At 36.5% G+C, this 18,152-nt stretch overlaps 1 protein-coding gene across 8 annotated transcripts in view; it reads right to left on the bottom strand.

The window, feature by feature from the left end:
- Positions 1-18,152, bottom strand: part of ZC3H13 (zinc finger CCCH-type containing 13) — a 100,230-nt gene that overhangs the window by 14,250 nt on the left and 67,828 nt on the right. For 4 of the 8 annotated variants that reach the window (XM_059143682.1, XM_059143683.1, XM_059143681.1 and 1 more), the window contains 6 exons: positions 12,299-12,490; positions 8,168-8,251; positions 7,256-7,817; positions 3,756-3,859; positions 2,218-3,411; positions 930-1,451 (listed from right to left, as the gene is read on the bottom strand). In XM_059143682.1, coding sequence (XP_058999665.1) covers positions 930-1,451; positions 2,218-3,411; positions 3,756-3,859; positions 7,256-7,817; positions 8,168-8,251; positions 12,299-12,490 — 2,658 coding nt within the window. The remainder of the gene's footprint in view (positions 1-929; positions 1,452-2,217; positions 3,412-3,755; positions 3,860-7,255; positions 7,818-8,167; positions 8,252-12,298; positions 12,491-18,152) is intronic. The other 4 variants (XM_059143686.1, XM_059143685.1, XM_059143684.1 and 1 more) reach the window with 3 other exon arrangements.

Consider the following 18,152-nt stretch of genomic DNA (forward strand, 5'->3'; position numbering starts at 1 on the left):
TGGACAATCCAAGGAGAAAGAAGTTCCAGGAGAATTTCCAGGGGAGTCATTACTATTGTTAAGCCAGCTTATAATTCACCAATAAGTAAGATGTGTGGTATGTATGCACAGGCAGTACCTATTTTCATTCATCAACCATTTACTGTGTCCTTGTTATAGTCTTGATGATAAAGAAATGAAAAGCTCTGGGTCCCTAACAAAGGAATACAGTATAGTGGGGGAGAAAACCATAGAAAAATTACTGTAATAGTGTGGGGATGCTATAAAAGCAATACAGACCAGGTGCTCTGAAAAACCCTTAGAGCAGAGAAGGCTTCACAGAGGAAATGACACACAGACTGGGAGTTGATGTCTGAGTAAAAGAAGATAAAAGGGCAAATGTCTACCAACAATGGGAAGAGAGGGGACAAAGATGGCTGGAGTGTAGTGCCTTCAGAGAATTCAGAGGTGTGAGTCAGTCTGTGGTACAGTCTGGGGCTGAAAGAGGAGTAGGGCAGTGGAGAATGATGTTCCCCAATGCTGAGGCTGGCTCTGAGTGGGTCAGAGGGGAAATGCAGCTTTGGGGAATGTGTATAGTTTCATGTATTTGTTCTCAACTGCCCTGGAAAACAGGATCACTAATAGCTATTTAGTCCATCTCTGAACCAAGAAACAACTTCTGTTTGTGATTTTTTTTAAGCATCTAAGAAAAGGAAGTGATACCTAATTTTTTAACACCTCCAGAAACCACATCTAAGTTTCTTTTATTTCATATAGGCTCATTTGAACGAAGTCTATCCTGACAGTACCAATCAGGGGAATGCATTTTTGAAATATCACAGGGCTTTTCCTTATGCATATCAGCAGAACACCTCAAGAAAATGTTTTGTTTCCTATATAAATGGAAAAGGAACAGAGCAGGATAACAGACAAAAACGTGTGGCACTCACCTTCCACACTCTCAGTTCTCTCAGCTTTGTTTATATCTTCAAATCCCTGCACAGATCCTAGATCTTTATCCATTTTTTCCTTATCCGAAGCAAGAGAATCTCGTGAAGTGCCTTCTAGGTCTCTTTCATGTTCACTTTCCAGTTTTATTTCACTGCGTTTAACAGGCTCTATTTGAGAAGAACTCTCAAAAGTTCTGTCTCTGTCTCTGTCCCTGTCCCTTTCCACAGAATCAGGAATTAGTCTCTCTCTTTCCCTGTCCAAATCTCTCCTTTTGTCTCGTTCTCTCTCTCGTTCCCGCAATCTATCTCGATCCCTGTTCCGTGGCCAATCTTTATCAGCATCTCGGTCCCATTCTCTCTGTCTTGTATCTCTCCTCTCTCTTTCCCGCTCTCTATCATGCTCATACCGATCACGTTCTTGAAGCCTATCTCTGCTATCAAACGACCCGGATCTTGAATGGACCTGTCGATCCGATTCAGGAGAACTTCTTCTCGAACTATGGCTCCTTGAGTCCTGGCGATCTAAAATAAATATACAAAGAGTTAACATATGAGAAGATAAAACATGCTTCATTGTTGCTACACTTGTGGTGAGCAAAGCATAAGTCAAATCACTCTGTTATATACAACACCTCCAACTAATGCAACATTCTATGTCCACTGTACTTTAAGAGGAAGAAAATGCTTCATATCTTAGGATCTTAGGGTCCTTTAAAGCTTACAATTTGATACTTCTCTATTCCCAATTATACACCGAACTCATTTTAAGGAAAAATTGATCTCTCTCCATTAAAGTGCTAATTAAATATGTAAAAGACAAGGAAACACGTTTATTTCCACTATAACCACAAAATATCTTCTAAGAAATATATGCGTAAAATGGGCCAGCATTAACAGAACTGATCACTTCATTATATGATCTCTTCCTATATCCTACCTTATTTTCTGGGGTCAAAAGAAAAAGCACTGGCTGTAGGAAGAAGAGCAGGAAGGTTAAAATTTTAGGCATCAATAAGGGACCTGAATACATAAGCCCTTCCACCAAGATATACTTACTAACATCTTGATGTTAAACTGATGGGCGTCACTCAAAGTATCTCTATTATAACGCTGGTATTAAATGGTAACATTTTGGTGGCATGCTTAAACTTTTAAGCTCCTTAAACTTTAAGGCACTGTGTATCATAACCAATTTCGCATTTACTTTATAATCTGCATAAAATATAAAATTACATGTAATATACTAAGACAGGAAACACTTGGCTAGATTATAATTCAATTTTATTACCTGAAGAAGTACTTCGACTGGGTTCTCCACGCTTTAACTGATCAATCCTAGATTTTCTCTCTCCTGTGATTTCCAGACTTTTTGTTTTCTCTCTATCCCTTGAGCCACTATGCAGTACTCTCTTTCGACCACTCTGGTCATCTCCACTTCGATGGGCAGAATCATTGGATGGGGAACGGAGACGACTAGACGTATGACTGCGATTACTCCGATTGCTCCCAAGGCTGCTACTCCTCTTCTGATCCACTGGCTTGCGATGTGGCGCATCTTCTATAGTGACATGAGGTGCCTCTACTTTTTCCGCCCGTGTTCTATGGCATTTTCTATGTGAGTCTTCGTTGGCGGTACTGGGCGTGGCAGAGGCGGCAATGGCGGCGGCAGATGTGCTGAAGGTGGTGGCAGCAGATGCGGAGAGAGTAGCAGGGGCAGTGGTACTGGCAGCAGTGGCTGCAGGAGGAGGAGGAGGAGGAAGAGAAGACGGAGAAGGTGTCCTTCCAGGAGTAGGAGCCCTGGCAGCGTGCTCCGGTTCTGCCCCCTCGGCACGGTCAGGTACATCCTCATCAGACCAGTCACTGAATGCCGTATCTTCTTTTTTCTGAGAATCCTCTAGACTGCCATCCTTACCATTGGAAATTTCAACCAGTTCCTCTCTGGTTGTTATAGGGGGAGTCCGTGGGCCTCTCTTCTTCTTATTCTGCAGTACTGCTTCTTCATCAGAAATATCAGAATCGCCTTTGGATTTTTTACGTTTTTTTTCAATACTTTTCTTCTTCTGTCCTTTTTTTGGTGAAAATACCTGACCATCTTCAGATGCTGTCTCTGTGTTACCCCTTTCTATCCCAACATCGTCCTCTTTCTTTTTCTTAATAGGTTTCTTTTGAATTTTTGCTTTTTTCTTGTTCTCATCATGAGCTCGATCAGATATGTCTCGATCATCAGACGGGTGGTGTCCCATCATGTCTTGTGCACGAGTTCTTGAACTTTCCATAATTTCTATCTGTTCTCTTTGCTTATCTACAGAAGAAACTTTCTCTTTGAGCTCCTGCTCTTCATAGCGCCTTGAACTCTCTTTTCTTTCTAGTTTACGATCTTCCTCTTTCCATCTACCCTGCCTGTCTTCTGTAAGGTGTGATGGACTGAGAGAACGAGACTCTTGAGGTCGTACAACCTGGCTCAAGAGTCTATGTTTTTCATCTATACAAAAAGATGAAAGTAATCACACTTTCACCAGGTAAACAACATGGCATGTTACATAGAAATAATAATAACCCAACCTCTCACTTTTCATTTTAAAACTTTAAAAGTGGCAGTAATTTCACTCACAATAGGGCTTTATTACAAATAGTAGGAGATGACAGTGCCAGCACGATACAGGAACTGTATTTCTAGCATATACTTTAGTCACATGAGATATTCAGAGGCAGCAAAGCAAGAAAAGTTTTAAATCTTACTTCATCATTTTCTACTAATGCCAAAGAATGATCTCATGGTTATAAAAGAAAGTGGATATAGAAACACAGAAAATAGATTCTGCTTACTTTTATCATCTCCGCTGTTGTACGCATCACTGTCGGGAGAATGCTCTCGCCGGCGCTTAGGTGACTGACGAGGGCTAGGACTTCCTTCATTTCTATAACGTTTCCTAAGTTGAACAAATATAATTTATAAACCTCCAGGGGATAAAAAAGTGATTTCTTTACAAGTATTATTTCTTTACTATAACTAGCTATATCATACAAAAAGGTATTCAGCATCTTTTTTTTTAAAAGATTTTATTTATTTGACAGAGAGAGATCACAAGTAGACGGAGAGGCATGCAGAGAGAGAGATAGAGGGAAGCAGGCTCCCCGCTGAGTAGAGAGCCTGACGCAGGACCCGAGACCATGACCTGAGCCAAAGGCAGTGGCTTAACCCACTGAGCCACCCAGGCTCCCCGATATTCAGCATCTTTAATAAAATTCTTCACTTCGTTTGTTAAGACACACAATTGTGGACTTAAAATACACGGCAATAGGTCTTTCTTCATTAAATCACCAGATTTAATTACTACAAGATGGTAACATACAACAGAGGCATTAATAATATACTAATGCACCCTTGACTAAAACTTACTCATTAATTTTAATTTTTATGATAAAGAAATATTTTATATTGGGAAGCCAAATGAGAAAATTTAGTATTTGCTTTGGAGTCAAAAAAGACATGAATTTAAGTTAGTTATATAATACACCGAGTGTCAGTCACGTTGTGGGTATACTGGAAAAATTGGTTCCTTCCCTCTTCTTAGAACAAAAATCACTTGTTTGGTGGCAAGTTAATAAAATAATTCATATGTTCACTGTATTTCTAGGTCTTTAGGGTTAAACCTTAAATGACTAGTCATTAATATCTCTGGTACTTAAATTATTCTAGTGTTTTCCTATTTATTCATTAAATTTTGGCCAGTTTTTTATTAACTTTGTTTATAAATACTATGGTTAAAAGTGGCAAAAACACTGCAGTACACCTATGTCCTTGACAGCTCATTTATACAGATGAGTAACCAGGTGGAAAAAAGGAGATTAGTATGACAACTTACAGGCACAAGCTCATACAATTATCTATCTGAAACTCCTCATCATTAGGCCATCTATCTCTCCATTCTTTGAATCTGGGCTGGCCCACTGACTTGCTATGACAAGAGCATTGTGGTGAAAGAACATTGTGTAAGTTTGGAAAGTCAGGACTCAGGCAACAAGACTTCTGCTTTTGCCCTCTGAGTATGTTACCATCATTATATGCAGAGTTTAGACTACTGGAAGATGAAAGGTCATGTGGAGGAGAAAAAGAGATGCCCTAACCTAACAGGCAGTACCAAGAGATAAGACTGGGGCCATTTTGGGTCATCCAGACCCAGCTGAACTACCAGACTGACTAGAAACCTGAGTGATCCCAAGTAAGATCAGCAGAAGCACTTTGCTGAGCCCAGCCAAAAGTGTTAATCTATATGATTATGAGCAGGTAAATTGTTGTTGCTTTAAACTAACTTTCTGTGTGGTTTGATACACAGCAAGAGATAACTGATATATGAGAATGAAGTGAATAATTAAAATATACAAAAAAGAACTTTAACTTCAAGGAAATAGTTATAGAAACAAAATTAAGAGTAAAATAAATAGTATGGCAATTCAGCAAATAAAACCTATATAATAGTGGTTAAAGAAGTTCTGGATAAATTCAACTACTGAGATGACAATATAATTTTTTAAAAGATTTTATTTATTTGACACACAGAGATCACAAGTAGGCAGAGAGGCAGGCAGAGAGAGAGAAGAGGAAGCAGGCTCCCCGTTGAGCAGAGAGCTGGATGTGGGGCTCAATCCCAGGACCCTGGGATCATGACCTGAGCTGAAGCCTTAACCCACTAAGCCACCCAGGCGCCCCTGAGAGGACAATATAATTGATAAAAATATCAAGATACTAGTCTCAGATAGCTAGTTATTGTTTTAGAGCTGTTTGACTCCCAAGTTTCTGGGGTTCTTGTAATGTTTGGATTGCCCAGTGGCAAAGAACCAGAGCAAACTTTTCACTGTAAGCAGAGATCAGAATCATGAAAAAATGAAATCAAAGCACAGGACTGGATAATAATAGTAAGTAACAAAGATTTCAGAATTTCGATCTTAGCTTAAGGACCTGGTCAGAGAAGAGAAATAATATGTATTGTGTGCCTACATGTTAAGGATACTAGCTGAATTTTATGTTAATGTAAGATTTTTTTTTTTTTAAACATGGGGAAAGGGAAGCCAGTGGGTGAACTATAGAAAACCCTGGCTGCAGCATTAAGGGAAGTCAAGATCTAACAGAAGAAGCCTCCACTTCTGTGCTATGTTCTTTGTCTATAACCATAATCTCCAATAGCAATGATGAAAAAAACTTAAAGCAGGGAGCTGTATTCACCATGATTCAAATAAGCTAGAGGCAGAAGCAGTGGATATACAAATTATTTGTTTGTTTTAGCAAACTTAAAAAAAAAAGGGCAGTTAACTCCAACAAAGTTGGCTTTATGTCCATAAAACCTCAAAATTGACGGAGTCCAAAATTCTCATGGCTATAGTGACTGACTTAGCTCCCTCGTCTACTCCTCAACTAATGAGAGCCCCAACATATAGAGAAGGCTGTGAAGATGATAGGCATACACTCAAGCCATCTTAGCCATCATTTGGAGAAAATCTTTCTGAAACTGGAACTCACACAGAAGAAAACAGTGGAGAGATGGAGAGATAGCATTCCTAATACTTTGTTTGAAAGTCTGAATACAGTCACATCAGAACAAATGAACACCGACCATGGACTTCCCAGATACCTGAGCAAATAAATTCTTTTTGTCTTAAAAAAAAAAAAAAAAAAGACAAGTGGGAAAAAAGAAAGAAAAGAAAAACTGTCCTCAGATATTTGCAATAATAACACCACATCTTATGATCCCAATAATGTACTATAACTCCATAGCTCAAGAGAGGACAACTCCTCTCTCTCATCTTCTGGCCATGTAGTGGCTGCAGGGCTTCCTTCAGTTTTAAGACACTGTGAATGCTTCCGGGGCTGGGGGTAATGACTCCAGACTTGTAAGTACACAAAACTCATGAAGGATTATTAGGAATAGCATAGGTAATACCTTTTGGTGACTGGTCAACTCCATGAACTAGTTATAAAGTGGATATGATGAGGTGTAGTGTATTGGTTCTATCACTTATAGTTGGATTCCTTAACAAATCTATAGAAGCTGAATAAGCCAATACGTCATTAAAAATGGCACAGTAAATAAGAATGGTTAATTATATCCATGGCTACAGAAATAGGATGAGAAAGTGTTTCTTTCCCTAGACAATTCAAAAAGACTTTAAACACCAAATATACATAATAAAATTAAAATACAGGAAAATGTAGAGAGGAAAAAGAATTATTATAAGGACATTAGGGGCACACTAAAAAGCATTAAATGAAACTTTTTAACTCTTTACTGAAATGGAACTTTAAAAAACGGATTCATTCTCATTCTTACTTTGACTTTCTCTCTTCGTGTCCATCTCGGGGATTCCTGTCTTCTCTGGCATCTTCTCGCTTCTCTCGGCGGTCATCTCGTCCTTTATCTTTGTCTTCCCAATCCCTCTGCCGCTCTCGTTCTTTATCCCTTTCTCTTGCTCGCTCTCGTTCCCGCTCTCGCTCTCGTTCCCTCTCCCGCTCTCGCTCTCGCTCTCTCTCCCGTTCTTCTCTCTCTCGCTCCCGCTCTTTTTCCCTATCTCGCTCCCTCTCTCTCTCCCTGTCTCGGTCATGGTCACGATCTCGCTCTCTTTCACGGTCCCTCTCCTTTTCTCTTTCTCTTTCTCTCTCCCGCTCCCTAGCACGCTCTCTTTCCAGCTCTCTCTCCTTCTCTCTTTCCCGATCCCGCTCACGCTCCCTCTCCCTCTCCCGCTCTCTGTCTCGCTCTCGCTCCCTCTCTCTTTCTCTGGCCCTTTCATCTCTTCTATCCTCCACTCTGTCTACTCTTCGTTCCTCTCTTCTTTCATCACGCTCAAGCTCGTCATTCCTTCCCTGATGTCGAATTGGTGAGCTTGGTCTTTGATCTACAATGAAAATCAAGTTTTGTCAGTGATTAATTTGACAGATAACCTATTGGTAAGACAATATGGCAAATCTTAAATTTTATCTGTGTATAGGGTCACACTGGCAGCAAATATAAATCAGGTACTATATTTACGTTTAAGTTAATCATCCAAATAATCACCCCTAGATGTTTACAAATTTTTTTTTCTTAAAGGTAAGTTTTATTTGCCCTCTAACTAACGTGTTTTCTGTTCCCCATCAACCCCCCTCCCACCTCCCACTGATCCACCTTTGATCTTTCTCTGCATGCTCCCTACCCTACCTCCAGCCCACTGCTCCAACCCCACTTTCTGCCATCTCTACCCTTCACCTCTGATCTTCTCTGTCCCCCCAGCAGGACCTGAGAACACTGGTGGCAAAGGATAGGGGCAGCAGGAGGTGTAGAACATAGGAGCTGAAGGAAAAAAAAAATTTCCCTCGTAAGTCACACCTCTAATTTCAGGCCAAAATATATACATATCAAAGTGCAGCTACTATGTGAGGAAAATATAGTAGAACAAAACATCTGTCAATAATTGTTGCTGCAATATCAATTTATCATAAACTAGAATATTAAGGGTACTGATGCTTAGCAATCTTGAAGTAATCAAGTGTAAAGTGTTTCATATTAGTGATATATATTTATAATAAATTAAAAGTTTTATTTAATCATATTACTCATCACTCAGATGAAGAGCTGTTTTCTTAAAAATGTTAAACTGATCATCTCATCACATTTTATATAAATATATTTTTTTCAATACATGAATCATATAAACACAGCGAAAATGAATACATGCTGCCCAAATGCCCAGTTGAGGAGGAAATTAGTCTGGGACCAGAAAAATGTATTAAAAAATGGGATTGACTTTTCCACAGAATTAACCATTTTTGAAAATAGTTCACTGTGGTAGGATCTAGGCTACTTATATGAAGTTTCTATTTCCATATTATGTAATAATGTTTATGGGTTAGTCATAAACCTATATTGTATGGGTTACATTATGGTCAATAGCTTTTCAAGTGGAATATCTAATACCAGCTTATTAAAAGCAGAATAACTTAAGGATGTTTCCAGGGAAGGGATCAATCGTTATAGTAATTTGAATTTCCTATCTTATCACAGATGAAAAAGGCAAGACTTAATGCATATTTACTCTTTAGAGGTTACTTATCAATACAAAAGTTCATAGAATTTTAAAGCTAAAACAAAACAAAATCTTATCTGGCTGTTTCTTAAAAACACAGAAATTATGGTCCAGAAGTTGACTGGCCAAAGCCACAGAGATGGCAGATTTATTAGGACATTGGGACTAGAAGTCAGTTTCTCCTAAACCCTTTTTTATTTTTGCTGAAACCAACTTAAATTTAAAATGGTTCTATTGTTCACTTTTGATTCCCCAAATGCTACATATTTATGGTCTTAGATTGTCTGAGTTCCAGGTTGAGGGGTCATACTAATGTCACAATGATTACAGAACCTGAAATTCAATACTGCAGCATGTAGTAATTCATTCTTGAAATTTCTGATTACAGTCATGTCAGGGAATAAACTTTTTTACTTACACTTCTTATGACAGATAAAAATTCTATTTTCCCCAACCCAAAAGACAATGTCTCTTACTTCAAAGAAAATGGAGAGGATATAAGAACATCAGTTTAATGTGTCCGAAATTTTTTTCTATCTTTTCCCCAAAATATGTTCTTCAAAGATGCTTTTCTTTTAATATTATTTCCTTATCTTAATGAATGACATACCCATTCATGAAAGCTGGAGAGCTCTGAGCTATCCATCAATTTCACTCTCAAAATATTTCTTAATCCATTTCCTCTCTCCATCCCTACAGTTAGTATTCTTAACAGACTCTGATCACCTCTTCCTAGATGTCTATGTCATCAACAGTCTAACTGGTTGGTATCATTGTCTTCAGTCCTTCCTCAGACTTACTTATACTTTTTCCATGAAAACTTTATTTTTTCCAACTGCTTTTCCCTGCCTACAAGGCAACCAATCAAAAATTTTTAGCCTGGTTTATTAGACTATTTAGAACCTGGTCTATAGTCTCTCACCAGTCCTTTTCCCCAGTTTCTTTCCTTCCCTACCTATTATGGCATACCTCTACTCCCAACACCATAACTCATTACTACTCTAAGCATATGTTTCTTTTAGTCCTGCGTGTCAGCACATGCTACCCCTTTTCCCTGCAAAGTGTTCTTCCATTGTCCTTCTAGCAAACTCTTTAGGGAAGCTCTCCTGATCTCAGAACCCTGTCTGCTCCTCTGTCATCTCACAGAACTTCATACAGTAGTAACATTAATCACACTCCAATTGTCTCTGTGTATACTAATCAGCCTGTTAAGAAATAAAGGGAAGACTGAAATTCCTGAGCACAGAACAAGGTGCTTGCACACATCCCTACCTTCAACCTCTATCAATCTGCCTATTGCTCACCGTACTCTGGTCACATTGGCCTTCTTCTAAACTCTAGGACATAGTATTTCTTATCTCAGAGAATTGGCACATACTCTTCCCTCTGCATGGAGTGTTTTTACCCTCAATCTTCACAATGCTAGTTTCTTCTCTTTCATTTATGCTTCTGCATAAATGTCATCTTTCAAATTTTTATACACAGTCTATCTAAAAAAGGTTCCTCTCTTATCCTTAATTTCTATCTGGGCACATTCTTTGTGTCCTTGATTGTACTGAACAGTCATTTTTCTTTTTGGGTGTTTTAAGGGGAGGTATCTTCCCTCCCATTAAGTTCTATAAGCACAAGAACTACAGTACTTCAAGAACCTAGCAAAATGCATGAGTACTCAATAAACGTTGTGGAATATACTGGTAACCTCAAATATATAGTTCTGTTTCAATCATACAACTGATATTTATTGAAGTAGCTATAGTAAAGTAAAGCAGAAAGAGGACAGAACTTGCAGTCAGAAGATCTGAGTTTGAATTCCAGCTCTGGAACTTACTTCTCTGTAACACTGGAAAAATCACTATCCTTCTCCTAGCCCAAATCTCTTAAGTTATGAAATGTGAATTCTCTTGTCGTCATACCAACACTCACAGGAATATTATAAAGATAAAAGGATTTTAAAGGATATTTTATATATATATTCCCAGACTTATATCTTTTACTATATTAAGTCTGCTAATACATAAAAAGCAACTATCAAAGTTCCCAGAAACTTAATACACGTATGGTTGAGAACTAAATACAAGACTGAAACCAAATGTTGCTACTGAATTCAGGAATAAGATGAAAAAGCCTGAGCTAGGATATCCAACTAGGAAAAAAAAGAGAGAGAGAAGAGACATTAAAAAAAGCACAGCATTACAAGGACAAAATGTTAGATTAAGGAGAGGTGAATCAGCGTTAGGTAAGATATAATTTCAGGTATCAACACACAACATATAAATTCCAGCCTCATTTGTAACTAAGGAAATCATACACATCTTTTAACACAAATCCATTAGGCTTACCCTACCAAACTCAACTCAACCAAGTCTAATCTCATCTATACTACTGAAGTACCTGGTGTCTTAATGACCTCCTTCTCTCATTACTGCCCATATCAACACACACACTGTTACCCTCGTGATTCCGCCCACTATGAAACATCATTATTCAATTTCCTACCCAGTCAAGTTTCGTACTATATTAATCTCAGCATTATAGCAAACGTTACTTTAGTAACCAGCCAAAGTTAGTTAGAGCTTCTTAAGATCTTAAAGAGTTTAAAGGCCCTAATACAGATGGATAATAAAAGCTTGTTAAAGAAACTGCTTATAAACCCTTTTTAAATGACTTCGAGTAATCTTGCTTCAAAACTGATTTAAGAGAGTGTATCTAACAGAGTAGAATCTAATACATTAACCAAAAATGTTTTGTTTAAGATACACAAGAATATAAAATTAGCTAAACTATTGTAAATTCTCAAGAAGGAACATGCATATAAAATGTTTCCTCAGATCACCCCCAACCCTACCATCATCAATTTTTTTCCCCTTTGTTCTTCTGACAGCTCTTATAAGACTCGGTATATTATCAAAGTTAGTGAGTGAGTGGCCAGGATACTCAGGTGGGAAATCATCTCCTCAATCAGAAATGCCTAGAATGGGCACCCAAGCATCTACATTCCTTAAAGGGTTGTAAGCTATTTGGTTAAGGTGAGAGACATAAAGTAGGGCACGTAGGTTCTTGCAGTATGCAAGTACTTATTACACCTCAGTACCCACCATGCTGCCAAACAGGTCCTTTGGTAGCTAGCTATTTACACACTCTCTCTTAAACTAAGTAAACAAGGAAGATTACATGAGTAAATATAATAGTTTCAAATGTATCAACAAGCAAAAGTCTTAATAGATGTATTAAAAAGTAAACTAATAAATGGTTTTTAAAAGACAATTCTCTCAAACACTGTTGGCCATTATTGAATAATAAGCGATTTGACAAACCTCTCTCTCTGTTGTCGCGACGGTCTCTCTCTCCATGTCTTCTCTCAAAGGAAGAATCCCTTGCTTGGTCTCTGTTGTCTCTTTCAGGATATCTGTCTCTTTCAGGATAGCTACTCCGAGTTTCCCAGCTGTCATGATAGTTGCTACTACTACTGTGACTATCAATTTGAGAACCTCTTGTGCCTCGACTTCCTAAACAAAGGATATTCACACAAATGTTTAAACATATATACTTTATTACACAAGTTTCATCAGTAACAAACTTTCTTCCCCAAAACACACAAATAAAGAAGGTGTGTTAGTGTTTCAAAGTATGGTAATCATTGTAGAAAAGAATATTAAATGTTGGATCAGAACACCGAAGTTGTCTAATGATGGGCTCGGGTAAGCTAAGTCCCAGTTTTTTCCTATCAATAAAAAAAGGCTTAATGGAATCATAAAGCAAGAAGACTCATTTCAGTTAACCCAAACCCAACAAAACAAAAAATGAAAACTATCTGTTCACACCTAATTCACAGAAATAACATGAAAATAATGAAAAAGTGGATATATAATATGGCTTTGATTACAATTTATAGCAAAAACATTCTAATACAGAACCAAGGTACTTTGTGGACATTAAGTGGTGCCTGAAAATTTTCATTAAAAAATGTGGGAAATGAATGTTCATAGTAGCTTCATTTGTAAAAGCCCAAACCTGGAAAGTACCCAAATGTCTTTCAATGGTGAATGGTTAAACTGTGGTATCCCCCGACCGGGAAATACTACAAGGAACGAACTATTAATACATGTAACAACTTGGATGAACCTCAAGGAAATTATGCTGAGTGAAAAAGCCAATCTCAACAGGATATATACAGCATGGTTCCATTATGAAGCATTTATGGAATAACAATTATAAGATGGAAGACATATTAGTGGTTGCCAGGGGTTTGAGTGCAGCTACAAAGGGGTAACACAAGGAGTCCTGTGATACACAAGTGAGCATCCTGACTGTGGTAATGATAATCCAAAGCTACACACCCATGATTGGAAAACAGTACAGCAGTTTCTCAAAAAAATGAAAAATAGAACCACATATGATTCAGTTATACCACTTCTGGGTATATATCCAAAGGAATTGAAATCAGGATCTGGAAGAGAGAGCCCATGTCACAGCAGTATTATTTAAAATAGCCAAGACAAGGAGGCAACCCTGTGATAGATAAATGGATAAAGAAAATGTGGTATATACATATAACAGAATATTATTCATCCTTTAAAAAAAAAAAAAAGGAAATCCTGCCATTTGAGACAACATAGCAACATAGATGAACCTGGAGGACATTATGTTGAGTGAGAGAAGTCACACACAGAAAGACAAATACTACATGGTGCAACTTATATGTGGAATCTAAAATAGTCCAAACTCTTAGAAATAGAGAACAGAACGGTTAACTGCCAAGGGCTGGAAGTAGAAGGAGATGGAGAGGTGTTAGTCAAAGGGTACAAAGTTTCAGTTGTAGAAGATGAATAAGACTTAGAGCTCTACAGTACAGTACAGTGCCTACAATTAATAATACTGTCCTGGAAAGTAAAAAATTTGATAAGAGGGTAGATGTTATATTAAGCATTCTCATTACACACATACAAAATAGTAAAGACAGAGCAAAAGGAAACTTGTGCAGACAATGGATATGTTAATGGCATAGATAGTAGTGATGGATTCGTGAGCACATATCTCCAAGCTGTATATGCTTTTTGTATGTCAATCATATCTCAGTAAAGTGGCTTAAAAAAATGCAGAACTACACATACTCACAATACATAACAGGCTTTGAGCCTTCAAAGATTAGAAAAAAATTCTAAATACTGTTAACAATGTATTTTAATAGTCAAAATATCTGTATAATTAAAGACCACAAGGAAGAAATTTAAAACATTTTTTAAAAACTAGAAATGAGCTAAATATAATATCTAGGAATGAGTAAATTAAATAATAGCTTAGATGCTGCTAAGAGATACATGGGGGGGGGGGGAAGAAAAGGAAAAAAAAAGGTATGTCTGAGGAAATGACCCAAGAAACAAAAGAGAGATGAAAAATCTGAAAGTTAAGAATCAGAGAAGATACAATAAGAAGATTCAACATATGTCTAACCTATGCTGTTTAGAGTCACATTTAAAACAAAAAGATACAGCAAGGCGAAAAGGATGAAAAAAGATACTTATCAAATACAAACCAAAGGAAATGTTAGTAAAATAACCTTCAAAACAAAAAGCACTATTAGAGATAAAGAGGGTCATTCTGCAGTGGTAAAAGGAATAATCTGCCTTTATAACTAACAGCAAAGTCTTTTAAAATATTCAAAGCAAAAATTGATCAAATTATATGAAATCAACAAATTCACAATAACAGTGGAAGATTTAACTCACTTCTCTGTAATGTTAGAAAAGGCAGACTAAAAATAATTATATATTTGAAACCATGGTTAACAAGCTTGACATGAGACACCCTTTGCATCCAACTATTAAAAGCACACACAGAACATTTATGTAAATTTCTGAGCCACAGCTTAGAGTCTTGACAAATATAGATGTCAAAGAGTCGACTTTAAAGTCTTCTCTGACAACAATTAAAATTAAGGAAGGGGATTCATTTTAAAAAGTTATGATTGGAAATTTAAAGTCATATTTCTACCTAATTCATGAATCAAGAAAGAAATCATATTAAAACTTACAAAGTGTTTAGAATGGTTACTAATAAAATTACCACACATTTCACAACAAAGTAAAACTTAAGAGCAGAAATTAATAGAACAAAAGAGATACAAAGGAATATAAACCAAAGATTAGTTATTTGAAAAGACTCAAAACAGACACATCTCTGGCAATATTGAGCAAGAAAAATAAGGGGATATAGTTAAAGATATAAAAGAGATTTAAAAAAGCAAATTTTGGAACATCTTTGTATCAAAAATTTGAAAACAAATTTCCGGGAAAAACAAAACACTGCTTTAAGAAAAAGAAAAAAAAAAAACCAAAATCTGTAACTATTACAACAATCTAAATCTATTAACTCTTAATGAGAAAACTCAACTGATAGTAGAAGCTATAGCCATCAGAAAAATAGGAAACGCTTAACAAACAAATGTTAAATTGTCGAAGAATAGATAACTAGTCATATATAAATTGTTCCAGAGGAAAAAAGAAGCAACACTACCTAACACATTTTGTATGTCTAGTATAACTTTGATGCCCAAGCCAAACAAGAACATAAAAAATGAAATACGCAGTGGCATGCAGAATTGGTTCACAGTGGCTTGAAAGAGCCAATTGTGTATATCTCTTTTCATGTCAGTAGCTGAAAATCTGATATGGCAAGAGTATTTATACCATGGAAACTGGCAAAAGCTAAAAAGTTAGGACTTCTGAAGAGTTCATTAAATATTTACCATTATGTCACTAATATTATGTAATCTCCATTGAAAACACAGATGTTTCATTCAATATCACAGTTTAACCTAATCTAGAACTTTAAAAAAATGAAAAAAATTCCATTCATCTTAGAAATGCCTGGATAGTTCTAAAGTTTAAAGAAATACATAACATAAGTAAAAAGGTTAAAGAGACCAACTATGACCTTCTCAGTATACAAAAAAAATGGTCATGATACAAGTTGTTAGCCAAACTGGGGAGATCAGGGGACATCTGTAACACAATAAAAAAATCTGCTAAAAATCTACAAACATACTGCTTAATGGTAAAAGGCCAAAAATAACACTTTAAAATCTGGAACAGAGCAAAGAAGCCTATTTTTAAAATGCACTTACAGTCAACACTATATTGAAAGATCAGCAGGTTATTGACAGTAAATAAATAAGAAGAGCCAAATCTGTTCCCAGACATAAATGTTTAAGAGAATCCAATTAGATCTCCTACAAAAATACAGCGACATAATAATGTAAGATTAATATACAAGTATCAATTCTCATTTCCATATACCAACAGTAAGTGGTAGAAAATAAAATACTTTAAAAAGAAATTATTTAGTGACACAGAGTTATTCACTAAGCACTGTTCAAAAACAAAGACTGGAATAATAGGGGAGGTCCTATAAATTAGGTCCTATAAATCCTATAAATTAGGACCTCCCCTATTATTCCAGTCTTTGTTTTTGAACAGTGCTTAGTGAATAACTCTGTGTCACTAAATAATATCTTTTTAAAGTATTTTAAAGAGACATATATAGATAGATGTGTATCTATCAATATATAATTATATATCAATAAATAATTGATATATAATATCAATATATAATTTATAGCACCTCCCCTATCTGTGGCTTTGCTTTCTGTGATTTCAGTTACCCACGGTCAACTGGGGTCCAGAAGCAGATGATCCTCCTCCTGACATATCTTCAGAAGGTCACCGGTAGCCTATTGTTACCTCATAATGCCTACATCATTCACTTTGCCTCATCTCATCACGGAGGCATTTTATCATCTCACTTCATCATAAGAAGGGTAAGTACAGCACTAAATAAGATATTCTGAGAAAGACCACATTCACATAATTTTCACTGTGGTATATTATCATTGTTTTATTTTATTATTAGTTACTGTTAATTTCTTACTATGCTTAATTTATAAATTAAACTTTATCATAGGTGTGTATGCACAGGAAAAGACATAGTATATGGAGAGTTCAGTATTATTTGAGGTTTTAGGCATTCACCCAGCATCCTGGAACACAGCCCCTGTGGATAAGGAAGAACTACTGTATTAACTTCAGATTGTTCTAGCTATGTGCAAAAAGGTGTTCATATTTTGATAGGGACTGCAAAACGAATAATACAATTATAAAATGGGCAGAAGACATGAACAGACATTTCTCCAAAGAGGACATACAGATGGCCAACAGACATGAAAAGATGCTCAGCATCACTCATCATCAGGGAAATACAAAATCAAAACTATAATGGGTTATCACCTGACACCTATCCAAATGGCTAAAATTAACAACACAAGAAACAACTGGTGTTGGCAAAGATATGGAGAAAGGGAAACCCTCCTGCACTGTTGTGGTGGGAATGCAAACAGGTGTTTGCATTGTATACTTGGAGAATGGTATAGAGGTTCCTCAAAAAATTAAAAATAGAACTACCCTACAATATAATAATTGCACTACTAGGTATTTGCCCAAAGAATACAAAAATACTAATTTGAAGGGATACATGCACCCCTATATTTACAATGTAGCACTATCTACAATAGCCAAATTATGGTAATAGCCCAGGTGTCCAATGACTGATGAATGGGCAAAGAAAATATGGTATACATACACAATGGAATATTACTCAGCCATAAAAAGAATGAAATCTTGCCATTTGCTTCGACATGGATGGAGCTAGGGAGTATTTTGCTAAGCAAAATAAGTCAGTCAGAGAAAGAACATATTTTCACTCATATATGGAATTTAAGAAATGAAACAAATGAGTGAAGCTAAAAAAAAAAAAAAGAGAGAGGCAAAGCAAGAAAGAGACTCTTACCTATACAAAACAAACTGAAGGTTACCAGAGGTGGGTAGGGGGATGGGTTAAATAGGTGTTGGGGATTAAGAAGGGAGCTTGTGATGGGCAATGGGTGTTGTATGCATATGCCTAATCACTACACTGTACATCTGAAACTAAGATTACACTGTATGTTAACTGGAATTTAAATAAAAGATCTTTTAAGTAATTCCTACAATGGACAATGTGCACCACAAAGAAGGGGATAGAGCTACTTATCAAGTTCACTGATATGGAATGATCTCCAAGGTATTTTTTTAAGTGAAAACAGCAAGGTATAGAGTAATATACAGTTTTTAAAAAATT

Source organism: Mustela lutreola, chromosome 13, assembly GCF_030435805.1.
Source record: "Mustela lutreola isolate mMusLut2 chromosome 13, mMusLut2.pri, whole genome shotgun sequence".
Lineage (NCBI taxonomy): Eukaryota > Metazoa > Chordata > Mammalia > Carnivora > Mustelidae > Mustela > Mustela lutreola.